This window comes from Haliotis rufescens, unplaced genomic scaffold (assembly GCF_023055435.1).
Source record: "Haliotis rufescens isolate VD_foot unplaced genomic scaffold, xgHalRufe1.0.p SCAF_2, whole genome shotgun sequence".
In the NCBI taxonomy this organism is placed as follows: domain Eukaryota; kingdom Metazoa; phylum Mollusca; class Gastropoda; order Lepetellida; family Haliotidae; genus Haliotis; species Haliotis rufescens.
Genome location: NW_025963890.1, coordinates 9,957,312 through 9,975,055, shown reverse-complemented (window position 1 = coordinate 9,975,055; position 17,744 = coordinate 9,957,312). Strand labels below are relative to the sequence as shown.

General features: G+C 41.4%; 2 protein-coding genes across 11 annotated transcripts in view; one reads left to right on the top strand and one right to left on the bottom strand.

Moving 5' to 3' along the window:
- Window positions 1-384, bottom strand: part of LOC124136158 (single-stranded DNA-binding protein 3-like) — a 112,984-nt gene extending 112,600 nt beyond the window's left edge. For all 10 annotated transcript variants that reach the window (XM_046501986.2, XM_046501988.2, XM_046501981.2 and 7 more), the window contains exon 1: window positions 246-384. In XM_046501986.2, the coding sequence (XP_046357942.1) occupies window positions 246-301 (56 nt within the window). In that variant the 5' untranslated portion in view covers window positions 302-384. The remainder of the gene's footprint in view (window positions 1-245) is intronic.
- Window positions 300-17,154, top strand: LOC124136234 (ubiquitin-like-conjugating enzyme ATG10). The gene is made up of 7 exons (XM_048399201.1): window positions 300-375; window positions 1,270-1,412; window positions 3,888-4,034; window positions 6,770-6,920; window positions 13,424-13,521; window positions 13,944-14,035; window positions 16,725-17,154. The coding sequence occupies exons 1-7, from the start codon at window positions 300-302 to the stop codon at window positions 16,801-16,803; spliced, it is 786 nt and encodes a 261-aa protein (XP_048255158.1). The 3' UTR covers window positions 16,804-17,154.
- Window positions 17,155-17,744: the final 590 nt, after the last annotated feature.

Here is a 17,744-nt window from a genome sequence, read left to right as displayed (position 1 = left end):
CGATGTCCAGCGATCAGCCTGTTCAGTCAAATCACACTGAATCACTGCCACGATCGGGTGTGTTTACTAAGCGGAACAGCCTAGCATTATAACCAACACTGTTTGAATGGGGCATCCCTCACTGGCAGGTGAAACAGCGCGTTCATAGACAAAGACGAGGCATAATCGTGAGTGAACAACTCGGGACTATCGTATCGAAAAATATGCAAGTGTCATGTTGATGCTGTATGTTTGAGAATACTCACTTTTCCCTCGCTTGAGCATCCGAGGGAACAGTAGACCCTTTCCCTTTCGCGTACATGCTGAGAGCTGAACTGTCACGCACCTGTCAAGCCATCAAGGACGACACTGACCCCGTTGCCTTGCCAACATCAAGTAGACCTGTCAAATGGCAAGTCTCTATTGGATAGTTAATTATAGCATGCTTTGGAGTGCCTCAAAACCGTCTGGCTCTACCATCATGTGGTACGGCGACAAAGCCCTGCTGGCTCTTTGCCAATTATCTAGTTTGATCAGATCAGTGTAAATTTTTGGCGTAGTTGGCTTTGTTTATGAGCAAAAGAATGAGTTTGCCAAAGTAAAAGTGTGAGCATGAATAAAAATTTAATATTTGTGCAGATAAATAATAATCGCCGTCTGTACTTAATGTTACATACAGATGTAGGTCGAATAAGCGCCACGCGCTGTCTTTAGAAATGGGAAAATAAAATCTAGATATTTAAGAAGAGGCCTTCTCGGTTAAAATTGTTTGTTCTTTAGCACCTAATACTGACGATGTTTTGAAAAATGTTCAAAATACAAAGTAAAAGTAACAGTTTTTTCTCCTTATATTACTTAGAACATACATCCACATCATACATCAGTACGTATTTTTTAAAAGATGAACAAATAATTGAAACTTCACTGTTCTCAAACCAGAATCATTTACCAATATAGATAACGCACCCGGGATAGAGTTAGTTGTTTACTGAACAACGGGTGTTGGGCTTTGTTTCTCAGTGCAGGCACTGTTCCCCTAGCTGCTATAGTCAATGGAACGATTTAAATAATAATGCGACGTAGCGTTGACCTATATTCCCCGAGATTTTGCTCAATAGTTTCTGGGGCTCCTCGAAACCGTCTTGGGTCGGACGAGTTTATTGATAAAGGGGTAACAGGATATTGTCTTTGTAAATATACATGAATTCGCACAGCAAACAAGCAAAATACCTTCGAAGTTGACGGATTTAAATGTTATGGTACAGTTCAAAATAATTTGATAAAATTAAGAAGGATCGGAGCGACAAAGCGAGGGTGATTCACCGAATTTCTTCCCCCTTACAGTAAAAATAGGTCACACTTTGGCCATTGTGTATCAGCGCTACCGTACACCTCCTACGTGGGCGGCTCAAGCAGAACAGAAATGGCGGCAGGTTCGATTTCTGGGACTGAATTCGCTAATCAAGCAAATATATTTTTTACACTGTCGGTCAAAAATAACGATACTTGGGATTTGAAGTCATCGCCTGTAAGTTATTTGCGCAGTGTGTTCGCTTGTGCTCGCCACCCATAACTGCTTTCGCTAGAAAGAACCACGCGCGACTCGGCACCCATCGCGTTTCGCTGTATTCGGCGTGAGCCTAAAATTAGAAACTTGGCTGAATGCCCGATCCCCACGCGCTATAGCGGAATAAGCCTCCCGTGGTTACCTCCCTTGATGGTAGGAAATCCCGTTTTTCTAAAGCGAGACCAAAGTCGACAAGTTTGTTTGTGCAACCTTCCATCGGCGTGTTTAATCACAGCATAATCAACTCCCAAACCGTGTCAGCTGTGTCAAATTAGATATAGATGATGGTATGAAGAAAAAGGTACAAGACCCGAGTATTTTATAAAATATAGGTTATTTGTTGAAAAATAATTATGGTGCGTCTGTATGTATGTGAACTTGTTTATGAGACCGGTCATTTCCAGTTTTAGGTTTGACTCTCCTTGTCATTTATTTAGGTCAACCTCCCGAAATTCTCTTTATTAGTCACGAACCACCGCACCAGATTTCCCCCCATTGTCAATAAACAAATGCCGTCATATAGCTGTAATATTGCTGAGCGCGGCGTTAAACAACAAACCAACCAACCAATAAACAAATGCTTCTAATTTTCTGGGGTAATTAATTTTATGAAATTTAATATTAGCCAAAATTGTAAATTGTCCAAAAAATGTATTAAAATTGATATTAATAATTCGTCACAAAAGTTTAAATTTTATTAACAAGACTCCTATGTGTTGTCTTTAAACACAAATCGATCTTACTGGATCTGGCTGAAATCCTCAACTTTTAAGGAATCTGTTGCTAGATCTTTCTCCTTCTCGTAAGACACCAGCCAAAAGGTTATGTAAACTGCATTAAACCGATTTGTTGACATTTAAGCATAAGATATGAAAATTGACATATCGAGAGATTCTGTCAAGGAGCATCATAAAATATTGGTTGAAACAGGCTGTTGATATAAACTGTAGACTTTGGTTTGAAACAGGCTACTTCAGGCCTAGAAAGATGTGTTGCACTGCTGGACAGCATACATGTAGGTACATCAACAATAGTTACACTGCTACATCAACGTACCGCAGTTATGCTTGTCGTAAGAGGCGACTAACCAGCTGCTAACAGGATCGGGTGGCCAGGCTCGCTGACTTGGTTGATGCATGTCATCGTATCCTAATTGCGTGGATCAATGATCATGATGTCTATCACTGGATTGCCTTGTCCAGACTTGATTATTTACAGACCGCTGTCATATCTGGAATATTGCTGAGTGCGGCGTTAAACAACAAACAAACATCTACACACCACTATGCATCTTCGTGGGCGGGATGGCTCCGCAGTACCTGCTTTGTCACAAATAATAAACCCCGGTAAGAAGAGGTCCTAAGATGCGACTAGTCGTTCGGGTGTTCCAACTCCGCAACTCAGTTGATTTATAAAGAGGCTTCATGGATTGTTGCTCATAGGTTCAATCACTGGATTGCCTGTCAAGACTTGATTATTTACAGGCTGAAATATTGCTGAGTGCTGTTTTAAACAACAAACAAACAAAGCTTGTTGTTAGAGCCTACAATATGAGGATTGGATGGTTACAGCGTGTCACAGTGACAGCTACTGTGAAGATCTGGGTTAGGTGTGGTCTTTATCAACCCATGCTGGTCGTAAGAGGCGACAAACATGATCGGATTGACAGTCTTGGTTGATGCATGTTATTGTTTCCAAATGCATAGATCGATGCTGATGATGTTAATCACGGGATTGACTGGTCCATATTTGATTATCTACAGACTGCTATCATATTGCTGGAATATTGTTGAGTGTTGTATTAGACATTGAACACCAGACAAACAACAAACAAATCATTGTTCATGCAGTCAGCCTCTGATTTGCCTGGTTCAGACTTCATTATTTACAGACTGCCTTGATGTAGCTTGAATATTCGGCATCATCAAGATTCATTCACTCCCATTGGGGGCACAAGTGGCCCAGTCGTCTCAGGCGCCGTGATTCGGTGTGCAGAGTTGCGTCCCTTGGGCACACCATAAATCTATGATTGTGGGTTCAATTCCCGGTTGGCCCCGATTATGTTTCTAGGTTTGTCAGCACCATACCCATGCTCGTGTGTTTCACCAAAGTGGTAAATGTCTAAAACCTGCATCACTTCGGGCTTTCTTCACACATTAAGCTGACACGCCGTGATATAACTGGAATACAGTTAAAAGAGGAGTTAAATCCAACTCACTCACACACACACACACACACACACACACACACACACACACATGCAAACTCTATCAAGTACACTTACAGGATGTTTTATGTAAATACCCAGGTAACCCATTTTAAATAGTGATGTCTATTGCAGCATAACAGAAGTGAAGTGTATCTTACCAAGCGATGCAACATTGAAGTTGTGACAGATAACATTAAGTCATCCACCAATCAGAAGCAATCTGGAGGTCAGACAGCCAATCAGATTATTGCTGAAGAGGAGGAAGAGATTGATATAGAGGTATAGACGATATTCATTCTTGCTCCAGGCACAACCCAATCCTTCACCACCACCACCCCACACACCTTGTGACCATCCTAGCATGCACACACACACACACACACACACACACACACACACTCACACACACACACACACACACACACACACACACACACACACACACACACACACACACACACACACACACACACACACACACACTCTATACCAAGACCACATCAACAAACACAACACCGAATGCCCTCATGAAGATCAAGGTTAGAATTGGCCTTCAGCAACATGTTTGTCGTGTGAGGCATCAGGATGGGCTTGTCAGACTAACTGACTTGTTTGATGCATGTCATCGTATTTCTGTTGCGTAGATCAATGCTCACGATGTCAATCACTGGATTGTCTGGTCCAGACTTGATTATTTACAGACCGACGTCATATTTTTGCAATGTTGCTGAGTGCAGCATTAGACAACAAACAAAACACCAAAAACATACGCAAACGTTCTACACACACTACTGAGTTACAATAGGTCCCAAAGTTATTTTTCAGATTTTGATGGTGAAATGTGAAATCTAGCTAATGTAGAATGCCAGGCAAAAGAAAGTATATGCCCATGATTGATGCTGACAAAAAATGAAACAAAGATGATATGGTTATTCTATGGTGCTGTATTTGATATGGGTATCACAGTTGTGTTTTGGACCTTAAGTTTGCAGTGTCCGCAACTGTTTTCAGCCTAGTAACATTCTGATAATGTTTGTAATGTTTGGTCAAATCCAGTTTTCAAGTGCATGCCAGCAGTTCTTGTCATATCCTGAAGACTGGAATCGTTGCTCATGCTATCAACCACCAGTTTGTCCTGTCCAGACTTGATCAGTATCAGGCAGCCATGGTATAGTTGATATCGTACTGTCTTTGATGTAAAACAATGAATTCACCACAGGTATTGAAACAGTGTTATCTTAGCCAGTTAGCTTTTTGCAAGTCATTTTCAAGTTACTCACTGCACTAGCTTAAATGTTGGGGGGTTGGTTGTCCGCTACCTAGACAGTGCCATGTACTTGAAGGTACAAGTATTTGCTTGTTTGTTGGCTGATACCAGATCAAGTTGAGATAACAGCTGCTATCAGCCATGTTTAAGAAATTCAGTGAAGCAGGGAGTATGTCAGGCCCATGAGTTGTACAAAGGCTTGATAAAATTAATTTCTTGTTTCATACAACCCACTTGTTTCATACAACTCATTCACACCTAAAATTGCCCCCACCCTTAAAACGTTATTAATATTTGAGCACTTTTGAAAAACAACTTTTTTCGAACTCAAATTTCGATTTTGCTACAGATTCCTACTTTTTGCACATGCCATGCCATTCATTGTGCATCTGATTCAGAGGGAAATCTTGCTGTGTCTCTTCATATTTTGAAGGGCAGTGGGCATGGCCAAACGAGGTCACATCAAATTTACAAATATTGCTTTGTAACCTACTGAGGCAATAGGGAAAATAATACCCCCAACTCACCTAGTATTGAAAAAAGTCAAGAGAAACAAGAATATTTTTTAAGCTGGCCTTATATAGTAGTCCATCAGGCCTTACAGTAAGTTATGACATCTATATCCAAGTGATCAGCGTCACAGTTTCTGGTTATAACATGTTACAACAAGCCAGAGTTTGCAACACTGTAATTTAGTCCAGTTGATATGTATCACTATTTGGCTAATGTGTGTATTCTGTATTTGTAAAATGTATTGAATTGCATGTCCCAGTATGTACACTAATACTAATTGGATGGCCAGTTGGTTGATGCCTAAATTTGTTGTGCAGAGTTTTGTCCCTTTGCAATCTCATTAAAATCAGATCTTAGTTCTCGCTACTGCTAAACAAAGATCTGAGGACATCCCATTACGGGTCACGTCAGACCGACCTTGCGCGAACTTTGACTGACCAATGGAATGACCAATCAGAACGCAGCTTTCTTGAGCTTTACGGCACAAATTTCAAATTGGGGACTACGCTTCGAAACATATTTTGACAAATTCTCAATTTACAAATTTGAAACCGGAACAAAAAACATTCTGGAATGGCTAATAGATGGTCTAGATTGTAAGGATTCAGTCGTCAAACCCGTAACTATCGTTCGGAATACCCCATGTTAAAGTTTTCGAGATTGCATGATTAGAAATCACATTCTGACTGTCACTTTCATAATCTGGTAAGCGACGCACTGATTGGTCGTTCTGACATGACCCCGAATGGGATGTCTTCAGATCTTTGTTTAGCGGTAGGGAGAACTAAGGTCTGATTTTGGTGTCAGTATTCAGTGGTCATGGGTTTGAATCCTTGGTCCTTGCTTCACCAAAGCGATAAAAAGCAAGTACCTGTTTTTTGGAGGGGTTTCCATCCACTTTAAGCTGACAAGTGTTGTTTTAACTGACAAACTGTTCAAAGCAGTAACTCACACACTATTATAACCCCCATTACAACTCATCCTCGTTGTAAGAGGTAATTATCAGGATTGGAATTGGGTGGTCAGGCTCACTGACTTTCTTGATGCATGTCATCGTATCCCTATTGCATAGATCGATGCTCATGATTTCAATCACTGGATTGTGTGATCCAGACTCGATTATTTACAGACTGCAGATATATAGCTGGAATATTTGTGAGGCGCTGAACAACAAACAAACAAACACTTTTACAAATGCAGGATGTGTAACCAGTGACCCTGTTTCCCTTTGCAGGGGAGTGATGTCGCGTGCCTGACAACAGGGCCTCCATCACCATCATCATCATCATCATCATCATCATCTTCTGTCTGCCAGTTTGAGTACCACATCGTCTACAGTGCCAGCTATGGGGTGCCAGTCCTGTACTTCAATGCATATACACAAGGTATGCATTACTTCATTTTGTCAGACTGCAGGCCCGTAAAGACCCAGGGTAGAATAGGTCTTCAGCAATCCATGCTTGTCGCAAAAGGCGACTAACAGGATTGGGTGGTCAGGTTCGCTGACTTGTTTGAAGCATATCATCGATCCCAGTTGCGTGGATCGATGCTCGTGAGATCAATCACTGGACTGTCTGGTCCAGGCTCGATTATTTACAGACCGTTGGGATATAGACCGTCATATAGCTGGAATATTGCTGAGTGCGGCGTAAAACAACAAACCAAGGGCACATGTTTAGTGTGCTCTTTGGTTTTAAACATGCCAACAAGAAGAATAGTTTTGAACAATCTACAAATTCAGAGACATTACACCATGAGCTAGATATCAAGAGCTTGCCTCTCTCCTTTCCATTGAGGTTGACAATGCAGCCTTGGAAAGTCAGGGGTTTTAAGACTCGTCCATTTCTGTTTTATTTCCTGAATCACCTGGTTTATTTTATGAATCATAGTGTTTATTGACTTACATTAAGTGATCATTTGTTGATTCTTTACCCTCTGTTTGTCCAGTCATCTTGTGCAAAAGTGCATTTATGACTGGTTTTAAAATATGATAAACATCGACACAAGTCATATTCTAAGACAAATGTGATTTACATGTGTTGCCTTCAGGCAGCTGGAACTTATTGTCACGGTTCCATTACGATTATAACTGTGCCAGTGGCACTTCATCCATGGATGTTAGACTCCTGACGATGTCATGCAATACTCATTATAGGGCAGGACTCGATTTAGAAACAGAAAACATGCACCAGTGCAACCTATTATTGAAAAGTGCAACCTAATATTAATGTTTACATGTATGTAGTGAGGGTAGGGGGAGTGTTGTAATTTGTGATTTTTTTAAGAATTGACTTGAATATTTTTGTGTGTTTATGGATGTATAATGTAAAAAGCAGTGTACATACAGTGTAAATCTGCATAGCAGAGCTCCAGATAAGCTGCGTATCTGCGTAAAATAGGCATCAAAAATGTAGAAATACGCAGTAAAATAAAATCCAAGCATATCAAATACGCAACGAACATTACAGATACGCTACAAAAAAACAACTTGTGTGTATCATCAAAATATTGTGAAGTAACCCTTCGTATCCGATTAGCAAATCAGCATCTTATTTTGAAATTATAAACGGGCATTCTGTCAACCTTGCCAAACTCCACAATGACAGTTACATCATGATCATTTGCCATCACACTTTCGTGTGGAAGTATCGTGGTATTTTTGAGTCCTATAAAGCTCTCGAACCCACACGACACCAGTTTGCAGGGACTAGATGAATAGTGTTTTTAAATATTTAACTTAAATACCCACATGTGTAAAAACTAGTGAGTAACAGAAATTTAAATACCCAGATAGAATTACTGATACCCAATGATTTAAAAATGCATGGGTAAAATACCCACAACACCAAAAGCTTATCTGGAGCTCTGATAGGTGCATGCCAGTCTTTATGTTTACAGCTCCATGAAGCCAAAAAGATATTAAAGTCAATTCAAAATATATATTCCAAAAATATTAACTTCACAGATTTATTTTGTAAAAAACTTGCAAAAAGTTGTTGTCAGCAATACGAAATCGGTGACAGAGTTCAGTGCAATAATGCCACACAAGCTCATCCATACTAATAACAGCCAATCCGGAAACAGTAGTCCTTTTTTAGGTTATGGCATGATTATTTTTCAGTGTATTAAAACAAATGAAAAAATATTGCTTGGTTAGTCCATCACACCCTGCATAATCAATGCAATAATGAAAAGATTTAAATTGGAACTAAAAACAATACTAATTCTTTTTACAAATTTGATTACTTAAACGCCTTAATAATTTGTTTTAGTATGTTTACAAAAACAGTGATAAGAAATCTTGATTTCTTGTGCTCTTGGTACATGTCAGCTTAAATCAATTTTAGGGGCAGGTCTGAGAAACAGCAAATTTATTTTTACAAGTCTCATGTCAAGTATTACCCTGAAATAGTGTCTTGTGTTATGTATCATATCAGGAACAAAGTTTCGGGATAAATAGTGCATACTTGCAGCAGTGGGAATAGGGCACCGCAGTTTGTTATGCAGAGTTGCGTCCCTTGTCAAAAAAGTGTGATTGTGGGTTGGAATCGGGGATTCAAACTGATTATGTTGCTTGGTTTGTTAGCACCATACTGTGCATAAGTTTCTTTTCACACCAAGCTGGCACGTCATGATATGACTAAATACTGTTCAAAGTGCTGTTAAACCCAACTCACTCACTCACTCGATCTCAGCCCTAATGCTAATGGCATGATGTAGTTTGAATGTTATGGTACAGTGTACACAGACTTCTGGAAACAACCTGTTAACACATGTGTCTATTTCTATGTTCTTTTACTGTATTTGATGGAGACTTTAATATATATAGTGTAAGCACGTAAGGATTATTGTCCCCTGTCAGGATATTGCTGGAATATTGCTAAAAGTGGCGTAAAACCACACTCACTCACTCACTCACTCGATCACTCACTCACCCGATCACTCACTCACTCACTCACTCACTCACTCACTCACTCACTCTAAAAAGAATCCGAAGCATAATTATTTTCAATGGCTGGCCTTACCAACTTTCAGAACCATTTTTTGTGTAAATGCTCTAAAGTTTGCAGTAATTGGATAAAAATGATGGATTGAAAGTTGTTGTTTTTCAAAACTCCTACTTACATGATTTATTAGTATTGTCTGTCCAGTTTTTTAACCAATAATTATTTGCGGAAAAAATAATTTGCCATAAGTAACACAAGCAGCTGCCATTATCAAATAATACTAACATTTTAAATTCTTCTTTCCACGTTGCGTTTAGAATGTTTAGCATGTTCATAATTGTGTCTGTAATTACTGACCTGTAATTGAACCATCGATTATTGTGCGTGATGAAATTGTGTACGATTGATGCAGAGTTGTCATTGTGGGGATTTGGGGTAAGAATATAGGTCCCCAATCACCTATATATGCTTGTCAGAAGAGGCTGCTAAATGGATCATGTGGTCAGGCTTGTTGGCGACTTGATTGATTACACGTCTTTGCTATACTTGTCGTAAGAGGCGACTAACGGGATCGGGTGGTAAGGCTCGCTGACTTGGTTGATGCATGTCAGTGTATCCCACTTGAGTGGATCGATGCTCATGATGTCAATCACTGGATTGTCTGGTCCAGACTTGATTATTTACAGACCACCGTGATAGAGCTGGAATATTGCTGAGTGTGGCATTAAACAACAAACAAACACGTCATTGCATCCAAAATGCATGGAACGATGCTCGTGATGTCAACTACTGGATTGTCAGATCTAGGCTCAAATATACACAGACCGCAGTCATTATAGCTGTTATATTGCCGAGTGCAGGGTTAAACAAATGAACAAACTCCCATTGTCAACATGACCGGTATCAAACCCAATAAGCCAGGTCTCACTCCAGCAAGTGCCTGTCTCTAATTAGGACAGACAGAGTTACTTCCCTTAGATAACTAACCCCACTGGAGTGAGGTCACCAATTTTCAGTGGCCCTGCTCATTGATCAGACTACAATAGTTGAAAATATTTGATTATTGTAAATAAATGAACTTAAATATCCATTTTGTAATTAAAATTGTTTGTCTTTACATGTTTTTGTAAGTGTGTAAATCTAGTTGTGAGCTCTCATCATTTTGATAAGTACATTAATTGATTAATCAAAAAAGAGGTTGAGTATATGATATAAATAAATTATTAGTAATATTCAAATTCAAATGATTTTTGAGAATTTTGTAAGTCCCTTTAATCCGACATTGTTCGTGGCATATGATTTTGTCGGATTAACGAGTATGTGTGACTAACAATATTAGGTAGTATCACTGTTAGTGATAAAAAATTGGACAACTACATGATAGATACTGATTCAAACATGTTGTAATAAAAAACAGAAATTGGAAATATTCATATTTTAACATAAGTTTAAACTACTGTTACGGACTGTATGACTGCTTCAAAACTACCTTCTAAAGCATAGTCTGGAATGGAAGTCGCTTAAGAAAGCTGCTTTTTTGGTGGCTAATGTCGACTTCCTGTTAGTAATTTCATTGGTTGGTCAAAGTTCGTGAAAGGTCTTTCTGATGTGACCTATAATAGGATGTCCTCAGCGGTATCGAGAACTTGTACACGATTTTAATGAGATTGAGGTAATCTAGGCAATGGTTAATCCTGTTTTGTTTATTTAAAGCAGTAATTGTTTATTGTTAAGCAAGTTTATCTCAGCAGCCATTGAAATATGCAGCTAACGCCAACTCGTCTCGCATCAAAAAACGGGCTGTGTACTCGCGGACAGATGACCACGAAGTACGCCGATCACTGTGTCGGATTAACGAGACTGATTAATGAGTGATTTCAGCAATTCGTTGCAAATTAGGTGCGTCAGAGTGCGAGACTTCGGATTAAAGGGTCTAAATAGCACTGATTTAATCGGTTTCCATCATTTGTGTCGGATAAACGAGACTTGACTGTATATGCCAAAAATATATGCTGACTCACCCACCCATGAAGATGCAGGTTAGAATTGGTCTTCAGCAATCCATGCTTGCCATAAGAGGACGACTAACAGGATCAGGGGGTCAGTCAGGTTCACTGACTTGGTTGATGCATGTCATCATATCCCAATTGCATAGATCAATGCTCATTAGGGCTGCAATGAATACACTATGAGGCGAATACGATTTGTATCACGAATATAGGGTCACAAATACAATAACAAGTCAGCAGTTGATGTATTGTTTGTTATATTCAGTGAAAGAATAACAACATTAATTATTGGACATGGTTTGTTAATTATTAATATGTCATACATTTACATGTATATACTGCACTTATCCATTTACCAGTATCTGACAAATGCGACAATGACCAGTGACCACATTACTGTCAAATTTAATGTTGTAAGAGTCTTGTCTTTGAAGAAATCTATACGTATAATATGTTCTTAAGGATATTTTTAGGTACAGGGTATGTAAATGCACATATTCATAAATATTCGATTCTAGTGGCCATGAATAATGAATTCAATTCATGAATGGATACGCTTCGATTCACCGAATACACGAGTGAATCACAACAGTCCTATGCTCATGACGTCAACCATTGGATTATTTTGTCCAGATTCGATTATTTACAGACCGCCATCATATAGTTGGAATATTTCAGACTGCAGCGTTAAAGAACAAACAAACAAGCTGACCCACCTTGCCTTAATGTGCATGTGTTGGTTGAGCATTACTGAATTCAGGAAATTAAGGCGAAGGTATGTCATCATATTTCCAGTTTGGTACAGTTTTTACCAAATTCTCTTTGACATGGAAAACATGTTGTGTTTGTTTGTTGTTTAACACTGCACTCAGCAATATTCCAGCTATATGACGGCAGTTCGTAAATAATCAGGTCTGGACCAGACAATCTAGTGATTTACATCATGAGCATCGATCCACTCAATTGGGATACAATGACATGCATCAACCAAGTGAGCGAACCTGACCACCCGATCCCGTTAGTCACCTCTTACAAGCATAGTCACCTTTTACGGCAAGCATGGGTTGCTGAAGACATATTCTACCCCGGAACTTGATGTCAATAACAAGATTGGCTGGTTCAGAAAAGTTGGATTATTGGTGTAGCCTTAACCACAAACAAACAAACAAGGAATCTCTCCAAGATTGAACATACTGTGCAATTGTGGAATGGAAGTTGTGAAAATTTTAAACAATTGTCCCTCCTTCATATAAAATGTAAATAAAGACAAAACCTGATCATCGAAACTGGTCATGACTTTCCAAACGGTAAACCCTGAACAGTAGTATTCAATGCTACTCTTATGTGAGACATTCGGGCAGAGGAAGCTAGAAACTGAGTGAGCAGTCCGTAGAGTTTGGCTTTCCTTGAACAGCTGTACGGGTCTGCCAGGTCCCCTTGTTTACTTTGAACAGCTATCTAGGTCTGGCTGATCTCCTAGCTTACCTAGAACAGCAGACCAGGGCTGGCTGATCCCCCTAGTTTACCTTGAACAGCTGTCTAGGTCTGGCTGATCTCCTAGCTTCGCTAGAACAGCAGACCAGGGCTGGCTGATCTCCCTTGCTTATCTTGAACAGCTGTCCGGGGCTGGCTGATCCCCAAGTTTCCTTTGAACAGCTGTCTAGGTCTGGCTGATCTCCTAGCTTACCTGAAAGAGCAGACTAGGGCTGGCTGATCCCCCAAGCTTACATGGAACAGCTATCCAGGGCTGGCTTATCCCCATGCTTACCTTGAATAGCTGTACGGGTCTGGCAGGTCCCCTTGTTTACTTGGAACAAATGTCTAGGTCTGGCTGATCTCCTAGCTTACCTAAAACAGCAGACCAGGGCTGGCTGATCCCCCAAGCGTTAAACAAACATTTATGATGTGAGCAGTATTTATGTTGATTTTCAGACGGGAGACTCTTGTCACTGGACGCTGTGTGGAACAACGTCCCCCAACACTACCAGGACAGATTTCATCATGAACGGTGGACAATCTTAACACAGCAGGTAGATGATAGTCCTTAAGAATGAAGATATTTGTGATGTTGAAATTAACATATTTGGAAGTATTAGATGCTCAGCAGTTGATAACCTTCATACATGTAAATATAGAGCATGATAAACAAGAAGCTTTCAGACAAAAAACTAGAATGAGAGCAAAGATTTGATGGGGTCCGGGGATTTTATCAAACTAAATGTATTGTCACAGAAAATGCTTGAAAAACATAATTATGCTGCAGAATTCAAAACACAACCAAACCAGGTTTTGACAACAATAGTATTCAACAAAGCCTTGACCTTCTGACATTTTGCTTTATGTGATTATCAGATTTGTGATTTTACAAGTACTTGTTATAAATCAAGTTGTTTCAGTTCTAAAAATCCTTTGCTAGAAATAGGTGTTGATGATATGCCTGATGTATCTGCAGGAACACCCAATCTTGGGCCGACCCTTCTTCCAGCTCCATCCGTGTCATACTGCCGACCTCATGAGTAAACTGGATCCACACAGCTGTTCAAGGTAAGTTAGGTAATCAGCCTACCCCAGTCTGCTGTTCAAGGTAAACTAGGAGATCAGCCAGACCTGGACAGCTGTTCAAGATAAGATACGGGATCAGCCAGTCCCGGACAGCTGTTCCAGGTAAGCAAGGGAGATCAGCCAGCCCTGGTCTGCTGTTCTAGGGAAGCTAGGAGATCAGCCAGACCTGGACAGCTGTTATGGATAAGCTACGGGATCAGCCAGCCCCAGACAGCTGTTCAAGATAAGCAAGGGAGATCAGCCAGCCCTGGTCTGCTGTTCTAGGGAAGCTAGGAGATCAGCCAGTCCCGGACAGCTGTTCCAGGTAAGCAAGGGAGATCAGCCAGCCCTGGTCTGCTGTTCTAGGGAAGCTAGGAAATCAGCCAGACCTGGACAGCTGTTATGGATAAGCTACGGGATCAGCCAGCCCCGGACAGCTGTTCCAGGTAAGCTAGGGGGATCAGCCAGCTCCGGTCTGCTGTTCTAGGTAAACTAGGAGATCAGCCAGACCTAGACAGCTGTTCAAAGGAACTAGGGGATCTGCCAGACCCATACAGCTGTTCAAGGCAAGCTAGGGCATCAGCCAGCCCTTGACAGCTGTTCAATGAAAGCTAGGGGGATCAGCCAGCCCTGCTCTGCTGTTCAAAGTTAACTAGGGAATCAGCCAGCCCTTTACAGCTGTTCAAGGTAAGCTAGGAGATCAGCCAGACCTAGACATTTGTTCCAAGTAAACAAGGGGACCTGCCAGACCCATACAGCTGTTCAAGGTAAGCTAGGGAATCAGCCAGCCCTGGACACCGGTTAAGGTAAGCTTGGGGATCAGCCAGCCCTGGATTGCTGTTCCATGTAAGCTTGGGGGATCAGCCAGCCCTAGTCTGCTCTTTCAGGTAAGCTAGGAGATCAGCCAGACCTAGACAGCTGTTCAAGGTAAACTAGGGGGATCAGCCAGCCCTGGTCTGCTGTTCTAGGTAAGCTAGGAGATCAGCCAGACCTAGACAGCTGTTCAAAGTAAACATGGGGACCTGCCAGACCCGTACAGCTGTTCAAGGAAAGCTAGGGCATCAGCCAACTCTGAACAGCTGTTCAAGGAAAGCCAGGGCATCAGCCAGTCTTGACAGCTGTTCAAGGTAAGCTAGGGCATCAGCCAGCCCTGGACAGCTGTTCAAGGAAAGCTAGGGGATCAGCCAGCCCTGGACAGCTGTTCAAAGTAAACTAGGGTATCAGCCAGCCCCGGACAGCTGTTCAAGGTAAGTTAGGGTATCAGCCAGCCCCAGACAGCTGTTCAAGGTAAGTTAGGGTATCAGCCAGCCCCAGACAGCTGTTCAAGGTAAGCTAGGGTATCAGCCAGCCTCAGACAGCTGTTCAAGGAAAGCTAGGGGATCAGCCAGCCCCGGACAGCTGTTCAAGGTAAGCTAGGGTATCAGCCAGCCCCAGACAGCTGTTCAAGGAAAGATAGGGGATCAGCCAGACCCATACACCTGTTCAAAGTAAACTATGGTATCAGCCAGCCCTGGACAGCTGTTCAAGGAAAGCCAGGGCATCAGCCAGTCTTGACAGCTGTTCAAGGAAAGCTAGGGGATCAGCCAGCCCTGGACAGCTGTTCAAAGTAAACTAGGGTATCAGCCAGCCCCGGACAGCTGTTCAAGGTAAGTTAGGGTATCAGCCAGCCCCAGACAGCTGTTCAAGGAAAGCTAGGGTATCAGCCAGCCCCGGACAGCTGTTCAAGGTAAGCTAGGGTAACAGCCAGCCCCGGACAGCTGTTCAAGGTAAGCTAGGGTATCAGCCAGCCCCGGACAGCTGTTCAAGGAAAGCTAGGGGATTAGCCAGCCCCGGACAGCTGTTCAAGGTAAGCTAGGGGATCAGCCAGCCCCAGACAGCTGTTCAAGGAAAGATAGGGGATCAGCCAGACCCATACACCTGTTCAAAGTAAACTAGGGTATCAGCCAGCCCGGACAACTGTTCAAGGTAAGTTGGGGGATCAGCCAGCCCTGGACAGCTGTTCAAGATAAGCGAGGGCACCAATCAGCCCCAGACAGCTGTTCGAGGTACACAAGGGGATACATCAGTCAACAATGTATTGTGTAGAACTCAAGCAGAAGTACATTTAAAGAATCTAGCTATAATGTGGGAATTATCAATAAATCACAACATTATTTAGTACTAGGGATGTCACAATACGACTATCCACCAATATGATACATATCGCGAGACTTTGAGTACGATGCGATAAATATTGTGATACTTAGTTTGCTGCAATTTTGTGTTAATACATATATCTCAGAGGGTATAAACACTATAAAAGAGGTTTGAAACTTCTGAATATCTTGCGATTACGAGAAAAAGACAAGAACAGAATTTAAGTCTTGGAACTACTTTAATTGTACAATGTTGAAATCACAAAAAGTAGTAAGGATAAAATTGTTTATTAAATTGTACGTAGGATCCATTTTGTCCACATATTCATTCCATTGCTGTTTTAAATGTTCCATGTGTAAACAGATACAGAATTAAAATATGAATTGTTGCAGGATTAAACTTTGAACTGATACAGGTGATTTATGTATCATCTGAGAACATACTGATGCAATGATATGATGGTGAATCGTGACATCCCTATTCAGTACCAACTTATTTATTTCAAAAACAAAAATCCCTATTGAAAAATACTTTTGATTGTTATTTTCATTTGTAGGAATTACCTCCTTAGCTGGTTAAGTGCTGTTGGGCCAGTAGTAGGACTGAAGATTCCCTTGTCCTATGTCACAAGTTGAACACCATGAAGGAAGACAGCTGGCTTGTCCTACATCACAAGTTGAACACCATAAGGGAAGACAGCTTGCTTGTCCTACATCACAAGTTGAACACCATGAAGGAAGACAGCTGACTTGTCCTACATCACAAGTTGAACACCATGAAGGAAGACACCTGGCTTGTCCTACATCACAAGTTGAACACCATGAAGGAAGACAGCTGACTTGTCCTATGTCACAAGTTGAACACCATGAAGGAAGACAGCTGGCTTGTCCTATGTCACAAGTTGAACACCATGAAGGAAGACAGCTGACTTGTCCTACATCACAAGTTGAACACCATGAAGGAAGACAGCTGGCTTGTCCTACATCACAAGCTGAACACCATGAAGGAAGACAGCTGACTTGTCCTATGTCACAAGTTGAACACCATGAAGGAAGACAGCTTGCTTGTCCTACATCACAAGTTGAACACCATGAAGGAAGACAGCTGACTTGTCCTGCATCACAAGTTGAACACCATGAAGGAAGACAGCTGGCTTGTCCTAGATCACAAGTTGAACACCATGAAAGAAGACAGCTGGCTTGTCCTACATCACAAGTTGAACACCATGAAGGAAGACAGCTGGCTTGTCCTACATCACAAGTTGAACACCATGAAGGAAGACAGCTGGCTTGTCCTAGATCACAAGTTGAACACCATGAAGGAAGACAGCTGACTTGTCCTGCATCACAAGTTGAACACCATGAAGGAAGACAGCTGGCTTGTCCTGCATCACAAGTTGAACACCATGAAGGAAGACAGCTGGCTTGTCCTAGATCACAAGTTGAACACCATGAAGGAAGACAGCTGGCTTGTCCTAGATCACAAGTTGAACACCATGAAGGAAGACAGCTTGCTTGTCCTACATCACAAGTTGAACACCATGAAGGAAGACAGCTGGCTTGTCCTGCATCACAAG

Coding starts and splice junctions, on each gene's coding strand:
- LOC124136234 (XM_048399201.1), top strand. CDS start 300: ATGCTGAGAGCTGAACTGTCACGCACCTGTCAAGCCATCAAGGACGAC. Junction 6,921..13,423: donor CTTCAATGCATATACACAAG/GTATGCATTACT, acceptor GTTGATTTTCAG/ACGGGAGACTCTTGTCACTG. Junction 14,036..16,724: donor GATCCACACAGCTGTTCAAG/GTAAGTTAGGTA, acceptor TTTCATTTGTAG/GAATTACCTCCTTAGCTGGT.